This window comes from Brassica oleracea, chromosome C7 (assembly GCF_000695525.1).
Source record: "Brassica oleracea var. oleracea cultivar TO1000 chromosome C7, BOL, whole genome shotgun sequence".
In the NCBI taxonomy this organism is placed as follows: domain Eukaryota; kingdom Viridiplantae; phylum Streptophyta; class Magnoliopsida; order Brassicales; family Brassicaceae; genus Brassica; species Brassica oleracea.
Window position 1 is genome coordinate 13,336,900 of NC_027754.1, and position 15,128 is coordinate 13,352,027.

The 15,128-nt window shown below is 42.1% G+C and overlaps 1 protein-coding gene across 1 annotated transcript; it reads right to left on the reverse strand.

Moving 5' to 3' along the window:
• Positions 1-4,540: 4,540 nt before the first annotated feature.
• Positions 4,541-5,734, reverse strand: LOC106302620 (uncharacterized mitochondrial protein AtMg00810-like). Its single transcript, XM_013739086.1, has one exon. It carries the CDS (start codon positions 5,732-5,734, stop codon positions 4,541-4,543), a length of 1,194 nt encoding a protein of 397 aa, XP_013594540.1.
• Between the last annotated feature and the right edge of the window lie 9,394 nt (positions 5,735-15,128).

Here is a 15,128-nt window from a genome sequence, read left to right on the forward strand (position 1 = left end):
AGGGGCAATCTTGTAAAATAGTGAAATCTTGGGCTTCAAGTCGGCTGTGACCAAACGGGCTTCCTGCGCGATTCTCTATCGATCGACACCATGAATTGTGTATCGATCGATTCTATCCCTCCAATATCGACCGATTGTCGATCTCGATGGTCATCTTGGGTGCTTGATCCAAATTTCTCCAAAATGCTCCAAAATCATCACTTATCTCCAATACGTTCTTGATCTTATAAATTTAATAAATAGGCTCTATAATAGTATAAATATTAGTAAAAACACCTATGGACTATGGTTGAAAATGAGTCAAATCCATAGTCTATCAACTCCCCCAGACTTATCCTTTTGCTTGTCCTCAAGCCAAACAAACATGAAGTCTCTCTGGAAGAGGTTTTAAAAACAGCAGGGACTCACAAGATTTAAAACTTAGAATCATCACCTCTACAATATTGCAATCCACATCTAAGAAATCCTAATCACAAAAGGACAGCATGCCATATCCTAGCTTAGCAACCAAATTCATCTAGCCAACAACTTAGCATAATCTTGTCTTTCATTCCCCTCTGCCAACCTCATTTCTTAGCATAAAATAAAAGTGAAGGCTTTACCTTGGGAGTATCAATCACAGGATTCTAAGATTTTCAAGCAAGTATTTGTACCTGCAGTTAAACATTAGTTTATATCCTCTCTCTCTACTAATTTTTTTCTCTTGGTTAAAAGTCTGCTTATATGCAACATCATTAACCAAGATTGGACAGGCTTCCATGAATCAAGCCTTAATGGTGGTTGCCACCAAGTCATGTTCACTTCTTTTTGACCTATATCCTAGGATTATTTGTGAAGCAAGCCTTAATGGTTGTAGCCACCAAGTCCTATTCTAATCATTTACCTATGAAATTCTTATGAAGCAAGCCTAATGGTTGTAGCCACCAAGTCCTGTTCGAATTGTTTCCTAATAAATCTCTAATATAATAACATACTAGATCTTGACCCGCGCCCCCGCGCGGGTGTTGGATTTAACTTGTGTTCAATGTAAATTTATAAACCATTGATTTAATAAAATGTCCATTTATATTTTTATGTTTTGTAAAATATATTTAGTGTAGAATATATTATATTATAATATAGATTTTTGATAATAATTCTTTATCTGTACGTAATATTATATTTATAATTTTATAACTTGATGCAGTTTGATGTAATTGAAATATTCATATATTAACCTATTGGTTTTTTGTTTATTTATTTAAACGTGATTTAATTTTTTACAATAGGTTTTTATAAATTATTATTAATTTTATGATATTTGGTTTTCTTGAAAATTGTATTGTACTAGATTAATATATACTATATATTAAAATTTGTGTTTTTATTTTCAGCCAGATTAAAATTGTATTGGCTCTCCCGAAGGAAGAATGGTGTCATCTTGATTAAAACACCTTGAGGTTCAAGTTAGACAAAGCCGTAGCAAGACTTCCCACGGAATGCGCAACCTCGGCTGATTGCTGCAAAGATTGGATCGGCATACCTCCACCCCTAGATTTTTTGGTCTGAACCAGGGCGGAAGGTTCAATCTTCACTGTCACCGCTCGACGACTGCCAGTAATCACCAAGTCGTCTCCGGATACTGTCCTGCTCGCGAAGTCCTTCTTTGCAGACATCACATTGGCCGCTTCTTGATAGGCCGCAAAAGGATCGTTGCTAGTATTCCCAGACATGTTCCCTGCATAAAGAATCATCAGGAATCCAAACAAAGGAACATTCAAAGTGCACCAATCGAAAGACGCTTACCCCAGAGGCTACTACGGTGTAACGCGCTGTCACTAAGTAAGAAGGGTACTTGACGACGATCAAGGGGAAGCTGGCGTGCTCGAACAACGGTTTCCTCTCCCTCCAAAAGAACGGGGTGTGTTCCAGCTGCAAACACAATAAGAGGGTTAGAAGATCAAAAAAGCAGTATAACCACGCTATCCCCTAGACCTGCCTATGAAGTTCCAGTGATAGGAGTGTCCATGAAGCATCACGAATATATATCGTTCCTGCCACTTTTTACTAAAAGCAGAACCTTTACGATCACCCTTTTGAAGCTCCTCCACAATAGGCAATCCGCTACGAGGACGAAGATGAAGCCGACCTTCATTTCCGTTCAGAGGAGCCAAGTGATAAGAGAATAGAACCTCATTGATCCCGAAGGATAAGTTCTCTAGGTCACCCAGGTTCTGAATGGCCACGAGTAACCTCCAGGACGGAGGATTCAGCTGGGAAGGAGAGATCTCGAAAAAATCGCATAAACTCGCTACAAGCTCTGGGATCACTCCTCTAAAGCCGATATCGAAGAAAGCCTCGTAAATGGCGATCTGCCCTGGGATGAAGCTAGAAGCCCGTTCCTCCGGTGCTGGTATCCGAAGAATAGTGGAAGAGGAAAGAGAATATTTCCGCCGCCATTCTACCAGGTCATCTTCACTCACAGAAGACGCATTCTGGGATCACTCCTCTAAAGCCGATATCGAAGAAAGCCTCGTAAATGGCGATCTGCCCTGGGATGAAGCTAGAAGCCCGTTCCTCCGGTGCTGGTATCCGAAGAATAGTGGAAGAGGAAAGAGAATATTTCCGCCGCCATTCTACCAGGTCATCTTCACTCACAGAAGACGCATGACCTATCGACGGAGGAGATGCATACGCATATGTAAGGGGGGCTGCTAGGTCATACTCTGATCCCATGCCCGGATCAGGAAAGCTGTCGGATCGAGAAACTGGAGAATCTACTCTTCTCTTCGAACCAGCTCTATCGATCATCGCAGGTGTCGAAAAGGCAGATCGTTTGGACATGGTCAATTGGTTCCTAATCGATAGATGGCGACCACAGTAAAATGGACAACTATGGGCAAATCAAGATGGCTAAGCTTGAAAGGCGTAAGCAAAGAAGGAAGAGAAAAAGTACCTGAGTAGAAGATATAGGAAAGCAAGGAGCGCAGAAATAGGGAAGAGATGGCAGAGGAATATATACGGGAAGAAGGGAAGCCGTTGAAAGTCTTCCCGAGGAAGTCGTACATCTCAGCAGATCTCGGACCGCGAAATTCGAAATTCAAAATTATTTCCTTTACGCAAAGAGAAGAAAATATCAGTCGAATATCTGATATTAAAGGAAGGAATCTTCCAAAAGCAGGAAAGGTCCCTTGATCTCTCCGTCTCTCCAGCTTGCGCGTGGTTCAAATTTCAGAGCTCCAGCCTCGTCATCTACAGAAGATAAGAGAAACTACTACTAGACTCCAGTCAAACACGAAGGAACCGATCCTCACCTGGGTTCAGAATGAGTTCCGGCTTGAGTGGAACCACGCTAGCAACACCAATGGAATGGTGTCCTGCCTTAGGGGAGCCTGCTGAGAATGAGCAACCCCGGTTGACTTGAGTGCACAGGTTATTCCCCGAATTTGATGACGAAATCGAGAAATAAGGGGCAAACTGTTGGGGAAAAAATACTTCGGTATCATTTCCTCCAGCCTCCAGGCAGGACCCAGACCCTCGGGTCTCCGATAAGGGAACGCTCCAGGTCCCTGCTAGAAGGAACCCCGAGTTCGGTCCCTGGAACCGAGCTCCCTTCCAAGAAATGGAAAACTTTCGATCAGGAGAACCTTCCATATTTCCGAATATGGAAGAGTTTAACCTAATGGAACCGACTCCTAGACGACTATATAAGAGCTACTAACCCTAAAGCAAGGGGTCAACCTCTCCAAGGCTTAGAGACTAGAACTAGATGGCTAGAATTAGGGTTCTTACTCAATACCTTGTAATCTTGCTTGTTCTTGCTTGTTCTATCTAATAAAAGTCTCTTCAAGCCTATATCTTCGTTATCTTACTAAATCCCCACGAAACATACACAAACACTTAGTAGAAACCAGCTTATCCATCGTTCTGTGGTACTCTAAAAGAGCCTACACAAAAATCCCCTAACAGTTTGGCGCTAGAAGGAGGGGAGTAATCAAACTACGTGACGATGACGGTGGACGAGCATAACGAGCCATCCGATGACGCTCAAAGAGTAGCTAAACTCCAGAAGCAAATAGACGGCATGCAGAGCCAAATAACCGAGATGAATCGAACTCGGTAAGCAACCGGGGAAAAACCCAACCTTTCTTCAGAAGTCCAGAGTCTGAAGGAGAAACTTGACGAACACTCCAAACAGCTGGAGCAAAGTGCCGAGAAGCTCAGCCAGTTGCAGTCGGAGAATACGGTCCTCCGGGATCAGAAACAAGCCCGCAATACGGCATGAAACAAGAAGCGTCGTTTCAACACCCAGGTTCGACCCATGGGGAATCTAAACACTCCTAACTCCAGAGAAGGTGCGACCGATCCAGCTCCTGCGTCAGGTGTAGCCGGGGCAACGCGTTTGCAACCGTTCCCGAACGACATGACAATCATTCTCGATGTGTTTCGTCCGTTCGTGGAACACGGGGTTACATGCAATATGTAACGCAGATATATTGTCACAGAACAATGTTGCATGGCCAGAGGGAGAGCTGTGAAGAGACTGAAGCAGAGATTTTAATCAAATGAGCTCACAAGTTGCATCCGCCATAGCACGATACTCCGCTTCAGAACTGCTTCGGGAAACCGTCGGTTGTTTCTTCGAACGCCAAGATACCAAAGATGTACCAAGGAACATACAATAACCAGTGATAGAACGTCGAGAGTCAGGGCATGTAGCCCAGTCTGCATCACTAAATGCAGTCAAGGTAAGATTGGTGTTGGCTTGATAGAATAGACCTTGTGCTGGATCATTCTTCAGGTACCGAAGCACGTGATAAGCAGCCGTAAGATGATCAGAACGTGGAGCTGCCATGAACTGAGTGAGCTTGTGTACAGCATAAGTAATGTCTGGTCTTGTGTGGGTCAAATATAAGAGACGACCCACAATCTTCCTGTAGACAGAAGCATTAGGTAGAAGAGTACCAGTAGACTCAGATAGTTTCTGATTTGGTTCCATAGGTATTGTAACTGGTTTGCAGCCGAGATAACCTGCATCTTGAAGAAGCTCCAATGTGTATTTCCTTTGGTTGAGAGAGATCCCTGTTGAATTGCGAGCAATCTCAAAACCCAAAAAATACTTAGCAGGACCAAGAACACGTAGCTTGAATGCAGCTTGAAGCACATCTTTGAAGTGAGCTATGGCTGCTTCATCATTGCCTACTAGCAAGATATCATCAACGTAGATCAATGCTGCAATAAACAGAGTTGATGTATGCTTCACAAACAGAGAATGATCCGCATGAGCTTGAACAAAACCTTCACGGAAGAAAACAGCAGAGAGCTTATAGTTCCACTGTCTTGATGCCTGCTTAAGACCGTAAAGGGACTTGTGAAGACGACATACAGAACCCGGTGGAACTGTCTTGCCTGTTAATTCTTCATAGCCTTGAGGGATCGTCATGTAGATTTCCTCATCCAAATCACCATTGAGGAAAGCATTACTGATATCTAGCTGGAGAGTAAACCAGTTCCGAGCAGCAACAAGACTAAGGAGGAGCCTGAAAGTACCCAACTTGGCCACTGGTGAGAACGTATCAATATAGTCAAGACCCTCCAATTGAGTGTAACCTTTAGCCACCAAACGAGACTTTGGACGTTCAACCGTTCCATCAGGGTTATACTTGTATGTATTGACCCATTTACAACCCACCAGAAGCTTTCCCTCAGGCAGTTTACAGATAGACCAAGTGCCAGTGCTCTCTAGAGAATTCATTTCAGTTTTCATTGCACCCTTAAACTCATCGGAACAGATAGCCTCGTGAAAAGTCTTTGGGGCAAAAGTGGTGGTGAGGTTTAACAAAAAGTTTCTATGATCAGCAGAAACATTATCATATGACAAGAAAGCAGATATTGGATATGAAGTCGTATGAGATAAATGAAATGGAAAAGGAGATTTTTGTAAGAGATAACAATGATACTAATCCAAGTAAGCAGGGACCTTAGTTTGACGTTTAGAACGATTAACAGGTTCAACAGGATTGACTATAGAAGAATTGTTATTAGACACAACATGAGGTGAAGAAACAACAAGATCAGGTTCATCATAATGAAACATAGAAGAATCAGAAGAAGTGGAGGAGCCTAGATCAAAGAAAGCCGGAAATGGCGAATCAGGAACAGGAAGAGGTAACACATGTTGACCAAAGATATCAGACTCAGACGAAGCAGGGAAATTTTCAGAAAATGGGAAAGTGGTTTCATGGAAAATCACATTGCGAGAGATTGAAATCACATTTGTATTAAGATCAAGAACCTTATATCCTTTATAACCATTTGGATATCCAAGAAACACACAAGGAGAAGCGCGAGGATAAAATTTATTTCGATCTTTAAGCAATGTTGATGTGAAACATAAGCAACCAAAGACACGCAAATGATCATAACGAGGTGGTTTATGCATAAGAAGTTCATATGGTGTTTTATCTTTAAGAACAGGAGATGGTGTACGATTGATGAGATAAACTGCAGTTTGAACACAATCACCCCAGTGTAGAAGAGGAATGTTAGCTTGGAACATAAGTGATCGAGCAACATTTAGAATGTGCTGATGCTTCCTCTCAACAACTGAGTTTTGTTGAGGAGTATATGCACAAGAGAAATAGTGAATAATGCCCTTAGTCTTAAGCAAAGAAGTAAAAGAAAGCTCAGGTGCATTATCAGATCTAATGGATTTAACCTTGGCATTAAACTGAGTCTCAACATATGTAAGAAAATCAGGAAAGACAGTTTGAACAGAACTTTTGGTTTTCAAAAGATAAAGCCATGTAACACGAGTGTGATCATCAACAATGGTGAAAAAATATTTGTATTCATCAATCGTTGGTACATGAAAGGGACCCCAAATGTCTACATGAAACAACTCAAAAGGAGAAGTAGAAACATTTTCTGAAGATTGAAAAGACAAGCGTTTTTGTTTTGCTAAAGGACAGACTTTACAAACATGATCATGTGGAATTTTCAAAGAAGAAATCTCTAATGTTTTAGCAAGTTGTTGAATCTTGTTGAATGAAGGATGTCCCAAGCGTTGATGCCAAATATCAGAAGAAATTTGAGCAAGTGTATGAGTATGTGCAATTGTGTTGTGAGCAGGAACAGAGGACTCCAAGAGATATAGGTTTTGGTGTAGATTACCCTTCCCAATCATGGAGCCCTGAGTATGCTCCTGAATTAGGGGTAAGGGATTAAAAGGGAAGATATAACAAGAATGAGATGAAAATAGAACAGATATAGATGTGTTTGCAGTTAAAGCACTTATGCTAAGCAAGTTGAATTTGAAATGCGGCACAAACAACACATTATGAAGAGTCAAATGAACAGAGAGAATCACAGTCCCAGAAATAGTAACATCAGTACGAGTACCATCAGGCAAAGTCACAACAGTGTTTGAGATCAAATGAGTATCAGTAAATCTAGTTAGATAAAAGCAGACATGACAACTAGCACCAGTATCAATCACCCAAGCAGGAGAATTTAAAGGTAAACTATGATCATTTCCCGCAGAAGAAACAAAATGATTAGAAGTAGACATAGTACCTATTTCAAAATGGTTTGAAGTCTGGGGAATAAGATGAGGTTGCGGCTTGATCACAGAGACTGAACCATCCGAGAGTTGAAGGGTGCTACCTGAAACCTGAGATATTTGTTCTGACACTGGCTGGGTGTTAAGAACACTTAGAAGCTTCTGGATTTGATCTGTCATAACTGACCCGAGATGAACACCGTTGTGATCATGCATAGAAATACATCCAGTATCCTGTGAAACGAGATTAGCCACATTGTCTCTCTTTGGTGGCCAAGATTGCAGAGACTTTGATTGAGATGTCATCTGCTGGTTATGGTTATGAGGCTGGGACTGGTGATTCCTGTTAACCGAGTTCGGAATCTTATAACCCGGAGGGTAACCATGAAGTTTATAACATCTATTGACGGTATGACCAAGAAGACTGCAATGAGAACAAATAGGCCGAGTCTTCGGCTTATGATAATCTCCAGAGTAAACAGCCACAATAGAATCAGTTTGGATCGTATCCTGAGAAGCTTGAAAAACCACGTTGCTCGTAGACTTCATAGATCTCTGGCGTTCTTCTTGAGAGCAAAGATTAAACACCTTTGTGAGAGAAGGTTTAGGCTCCATCATCAAGATCTGTCCACGGGTAGCAGTAAAGGAGTCATTGAGACCCATGAGGAATTTCAAAACTTTATCTTGTTCATCACGCTGAGCATTGTGTTTGCTACTAGAACATTCCGGACTACCGCAGCAACATGTATACGGACTGTCATGATTTTTCAGTTCCTCCCAAAGCTGCTTGAGTTTCGTGTAGTAATCACTGATACTCTGAGTGCCCTGTACTTCAGCAAAGATCTGTTGCTTGATATCAGCAGTACGAGGACCATCGCTTTGCTTGAACTGATCGTGAATATCAAGCCACATCTGACACGCCGTATCAAGATATATGATGCTCCGAGCAATTGGTTAATCAACAGCATTAACCAACCAAGTACACACAATGTTGTTGCAGCGTGACCAAGATCCATAATCAGAATGATTCCTATCTATCTCAGGATACGTTCCGTCAACAAACACTGCTTATTTCTAGCACCTAAGGCCATTAACATCGATCTACGCCAGCTATTGAAATTGCCAAGACCGCTAAGTTTCTCAGAGACGAGAGAAATACCAGCATGATCCGCATGATGAAAATATAACGGATTCGCATGAGGATCGGAGAGCGACGGCGGGATCGAAGAAGACGACGTCTGAATCAGAGATGATTCATGAGGCTCCATGATTCAGAGGTCAAGAAAAGTAGATTACGGCAAAGAAAACGCAAATCCAAGGTCAATGAAGGTGAAAGAACAAAGAAAGAAAGACGACGATCTGAACACAGAGACGATCGATTAAAACGAAAATCCTCGGATTGAAAGCAAAACTCATCACCAAGATCGAAAGGAATGATGATCAAAGCGGAAGAAACGAGATCAGATTGGCTCTGATACCATATTAGAGCTAGTGAAGCTCGAGCTCAAGCTCGATGAAGATGGTGATGAAGAGAGGGAGAGTAAAGTTTGTTAGGGATTACAAATTGTATATTTCACTTAATGAAAAATGTAACCATATACAATCAGTATTTATATGTACATTGTTAACAGGTTTAATCATATCTACAATCCGGTTTAATAACTCTAATATTTTCCAGCTGCCCACATTTCTTTCGTTGAAATTTAACCAGTAGACAGAGTCTTCATGGAGAGGGGATCTGTATCGAGAAAGTATGAATCGCCCAAATGGAGGGTTTTCATACATGACATACATGGTACATTCAATCCCATAAACACGCCTTTGTCCAGTCGCAACCCACGGATCACCAGGTATGTCGCTTTCGGACATGAATAGCCATGACCTAGCTGTTTCTCTTTCCTCTCTGTTCATGTTGAACTCCTCCAAAAGCCAAGGGGGCTGCGTGAGAACCTCAGCACCAATCAACGGCACTCCACAGGCTTGGTTAAGTGCTTTTACCGTAAGTATCTTGAAAGACAGAAGATCTTGGTGTTGACGACTAACTCCATCAACAAAGAAAATTGAATGGGGATGATCTTCATCTGCTAAAGCAACCCACTCATGATCCACATTGCAAAAAGGCTGTGCCCCTCTCAAGCAATCAAATAAATAGCACTGATGGAGAAAGCGTTTTGTGAAAACTTGAACATCCATGCTTATCTGTGAGAAATAGAAAATATAAACGACTCAGACATTATTTAACTAAAATACAGAACCAAACTGATGAAACTACAACGTTCTTCATAGTTAAAAATCAAAATGTCCAGCAACAGAAATACAGAATAGAGTCATACATATGAACTATAATAAACTCAGATACAGGACCAAACTAATGAAACAATTGAGTTCATGATCAGTCACATAACGAGAGATCAAACCTATACGTATAACCACCTATTCTTAACTAAGAACTAAACAAAAAAAACTGCAGCGTTCTACTTAGAACCAAACAAACAGAAAACAGACTTAGCTACTCAGAAATTTTGAAAGAAAAATGAAGTTGTTCTTTAACTCAAAATACAAAATCAGACTCATATAAACTAATGAAACAATTGTGTTCATGATCAGTCACAGAACTAGAGAACAAACCTATACGTATATAACCTATTCCTAACTCAGAACTAAACTAAAAAAGCTGCAGCTTTCTTCTTAGTTCAAAAGCAAAAGACTTAACTAAAACTCAGAAATTTTGAAAGGCAAAACGAAATTGCAGCGTTTTTTTGCGAAACCAGAAGGAGCTTGTACGTAAACACAAAATTCCAGTCTTGAGAATCAGCAAAGATTAAGAAAATAAACCTAAAGAAACTGTAGATTATATCGTACGTAGAAAGGTTCAGCAAGAAAACTATCAAATCCAGCAATCTAGAGGCATGAATGTCAAACGTTTATCGAAGAAACGAGATTTACCTCACTTGATCCTTAGGGCTCTGAAGTCGTGAAAATCCCAATACGAAGGGGTGATTCGTTGGCGGTTAGAGTTTCCGGTTTCGTTCTCTTCAAGCGTCAGAGTGTCACTCCTAGTAAAACGAAAAATTCATTAATATATAAAATTACATTTTTTCTAAAAAGAAAGGAGATTACAGTATAGACCAGAACCGGTCGACGTTGACCAAAAGAAAAAGGTATTTGGTTTGTGCAAATTGGATTTATTGGCTTAGGGTAATTGTATTGGTTAATTATGTTCACTTGCAGTATAAGCGAATCTTTTTTTTGGTATGAAATTGGGAGGATTCTCCCAATGTTTATTAAGAAAGAAACAAACTTCAAGCTACAACACGAGTCTGTTGTGGTCTTAGTGAACCATCAACATCCTTCTGCAATAAACTACCAACCTCCAAATGAGCAATGTCAAAGCTATGAAAACCAAAAGGAAGAGAGAGTGCCAAGTTAGCCAAACCATCAGCCACGCGGTTTGCCTCCCTGTACACATGAACGATCCGGACCAACCAGTCCCTTGTCAAGAAGCCATGGCACAAGCGTACCAGGAAAGATAGCGGGTGAGCCTCTCCAATCCCTATAGTGAGAAACTCCACCACTATTTTAGAATCCACATCCAACTCTAGCCTACTTATGCCTTTCTCCCAAGCGATCACAAGACCATAGTAGACTCCCCAAAGCTATGCCAAAGGTGCAGAACACCTTCCTATATTAACGGCAAAACCACCACACCAATCTCCCTCACCATTCCGCAATACTCCTCCTGCAGACGCCGCTCCCGGGTTACCATGAGATGCTCCATCGGTATTCATCTTCATCCACTCCACTCGAGGAGGTATCCATCCTATCAATATTTCCACTCTACTCCTTATCCCCATACGTTTGTTCTCCTCCTCCTTAACTGCTATCACTTCCTTGGATAAGTTACGTAAGAATTGCACTCTATCCCTCCAAAGTCTAGTATCACCAAACACATTTCCACATCTCCACTTCCACCCCCACCAAACAGCCAATGCGAAACTAGTCGCCCAAGGAATCCCGTCTCTCTCATTTTGATCACTTAGATTCCGGTAGATCCATTCAAGCAACGACATCGAGAAGAATGCATGTCTCTTCGTAGATGGAACAATTCTACTCCATATTCCTTCCATTGCAGGACAATCACGAAGTAAATGTATGATCGTCTCGATCCCTCCTTTGCAGACCTGACACACATCAGTCCCACTAAGATGCCTCCTATATATCTCGGCATTCGTCATGATTGCTTGATTCCCCACTAACCAAAGGAATATCTTCACTCTCTCAGGTGCAACTACGTGCCACATAGTCTTAAATAGTTCCCCATATATGGTCTTGGAGCATCATCCCGAGTAATCAGTTCATACGCAGATTTCACAGCAAATTTTCCATTAGAGGTTTCTCCCCAAGCCAAACGATCATGCACTCCAGGAACATTATTCACCACCATTGCTGCAAGTTGAAGCCGTGTTTCCTCCGTCCATCCATAGTTCTCTGGCCGTCATACTCTCATACCCCTCCGGGAGATCTGCAATTACCCTTGCCGTGAGAGATTGATTTGAGATCCACCTATCCGTCCAAAACTTGATGTCTCTCCCATTACCAATCACCCAACTGTTTCCAAACAAGATCACTTCCCTAATCCCCATTGCTACACTTCTCCAAGTCGATGACACATTCTTACCCACTACCATCCAAGATAAATCATGGATATCTCCCACAGCGTACTTACTCGGAAGAACCTTCGCCCATAGACTTTCTTTATCCTCCACCAGACGCCATCCCACCTTAGCGATCAGCGCCTTATTAATATCTCCCGATTTTCTTATCCCAAGCCCTCCCTCAGTTTTTGACTTACAAATCTTACCCCAAGCGACCAAATGTTGTCCACCACCCCACACGAAACTTCTAGATAGACTGTCTAGCTTCTTGAGAGTACTAACGGGCAGACAGATTGTACTCATTGTATGCACCGGTATTGAAGATAAAACCGCCTTAGTCAACGTCACCCTTCCTGCTAGGCTGAGAGTTTGCGTCTTCCAACCTGATAACCGTGAAGCAACTTTCTCAAGCACCTCCCCAAAAGTATCTTTATTTATTCTTTTTTGAAGAATCAGCATTCTCAAATATTTCACCAGTTCTCTTGTTGATGCAATTCCACTCTCCCTACTTATTTGTTCTCCATGTTCTCTAGAAACATTCGTAGAAAAAAAGATCTTAGACTTTGGGAGACTTACTTTTTGACCCGAGGCCCTACAAAAAATCTCCAACACGCCTCTTATCACTCGCACCTGAACAACTGAAGCTTCTGCAAAGAGGATCAGGTCGTCAGCAAAACAAATGTGAGAAAGTTGCGGTCCACCTCTCGACAATATTACAGGCTTCCATTTCTTCTCTTCCACTGCTCCCTCTATACAGTGACAAAGCCTCTCCATGCTTAAAACAAATAAGTACGGGGACAGGGGATCCCCTTGTCTCAGTCCTCTGGCAGGTTTAAAGGATTCTGACTTCTCACCATTCCACAAGATGCTCATTGAGGGACCAGAGACGCAATCCATAATTCTTCCAACCCAAGCCTGTTACAAGCCCGCTGCCTTAAGAGTATTTTCCAGAAAGTCCCAGCGCACCCTGTCATAAGCTTTCTCTAAATCAAGTTTTAATAACATCCAGCCTTTTTTCCTTGCTTTCGTCGCATAGAGTGAACCGCCTCCTGAACTACCACAATATTATCAGCACTCAATCTACCCGGGATAAAGCTGGACTTAGCAGGTCCAATCAACTTAGTCATCATACCCTTCAATCTCCCTACCATAGCTTTCGTAATCGTTTTGAACAACACGTTGCATAAGCTAATCGGGCGAAACTGGGTGATACTCTCTGGCTTTGTCACTTTCGGGATCAACACAACAAGCGCATCATTTGTGCCTTCTGGTAATTTTCCAGCTTCAAAGAAAAGGAGGACAAACCGTATTACGGATGCCCCAACTGTGTCCCAGCACCTTTGATAGAAGACAGGCTGAAACCCATCAAGTCCTGGCGCTTTAAAGCTTCCCATGGCTCTTACAGCCTTCTCCACTTCCTTGCAGAGAATGCTTTGTTTAGAGTCTCATAGTCTTGACTCGTCAGCCTCACAAAACCCCTCCCTGATAATCTTATTGGTTCGGTCTCCACCTCTAGATAGTATAATCTCTTGAAATAATTTACTGCAAGCTCCTCCAATTCATTGGCATCTGTTACCCAGTGATTATCATCCTTCTTCAACGCTTCAACCCTATTACGCCTCCTCTGTATAATTGTCAACATATGAAAGAACTTAGTATTTCTTTCTCCATGAGCAACCCACTTCTCCCGTGATTTCTGAAACCAAATAAATTCTTCTTGTTCGAGTACTCTTTCAAATTCCTTCAGTAGCTCCCCCTCCTTCTCCAATAACTCATCTGTAGGATTCTGCTTAATTAATTCTTGTACTCCCTTAATCTCCATTACCAAGGTCTCCTTCTTCTTTTGAACATTTCCAAACACTTCTTTGTTCCATTTTCGAAGTTTCAATCCTAACCGCATTAAGGCTTCTCTAGTATCAATCTCACGGTCCCATGAAGCTTTTAGCAGATCTTGAAACTCTCTATGTTGTAGCCATGCCGCCTCAAATCGAAAAGGCCGTCTACACGCATTCTCTTGTACCCCTGACGTGAGCTGTAGGTAAAGTGGAGCATGATCCGAAGCCAAGAAAGGCAGATGCGAGACTCTTGCTTCCTGCCACTTAAGCCGGGAGGTAGCGCAGCATAACACTCTATCCAACCTCTTGGCCACAAAAGTACTCTCAGTTTTACCTCTCTTCCATGTAAATTGGCTTCCACTAAATCCCATATCAATAAGCGACATTTCATTGATCCAATCCCCTAATGTTAGAGAATCCTCAGACAATCTCCCATTCCCACCACTCCTTTCATCCACTCTCACAATCGTATTAAAATCACCTCCAATAAAAACCGGACCAACAACGTTATTGATAACCTCTTTCAATGCGGCCAATAAGCCACTACGATGACTTGGCGTAGGAGCAGCATACACCGCTATCACATTGATCACTTATGTCCCACTCCCTATTTTCGCATGAATAAACTGATCTGAAGACTCGACAACCTCGAGCTCGCCTATCTCCGACCTCCATAAGAGCCACAAACCACCACTTTGACCACACGCATCCACTCTAAACGAATTCTCGAATCCCAGACCCCGACAAATACGACTTGCAGCTGCTCCACCAGCATGAGTTTCAAAAACCGCAAGAATATCTGTACTGAACTTCTTCACCAAATATCGAATTGATCTGCGAAATTGAGGTTTATTTTCCCCCCGGCAATTCCAGAAAATGCACTTCATCCAGACTTTATAACAATCAATCAGAATTCCCGGGGCAAAACGTTATGCCTCCATACTCTTCAGGGCCTCTCCCACTTGATCCAAATGAGGATCCAAATCATCAGTGAGTGACCTCTCTTTTCCCGTGCTCCTCTGTTCCCCAGCAAGATCCAACTGACTCTCTTTCTCAGCTGAGTCCCCATCTCCGGTGAAAACACCACCTGGTCTGCCG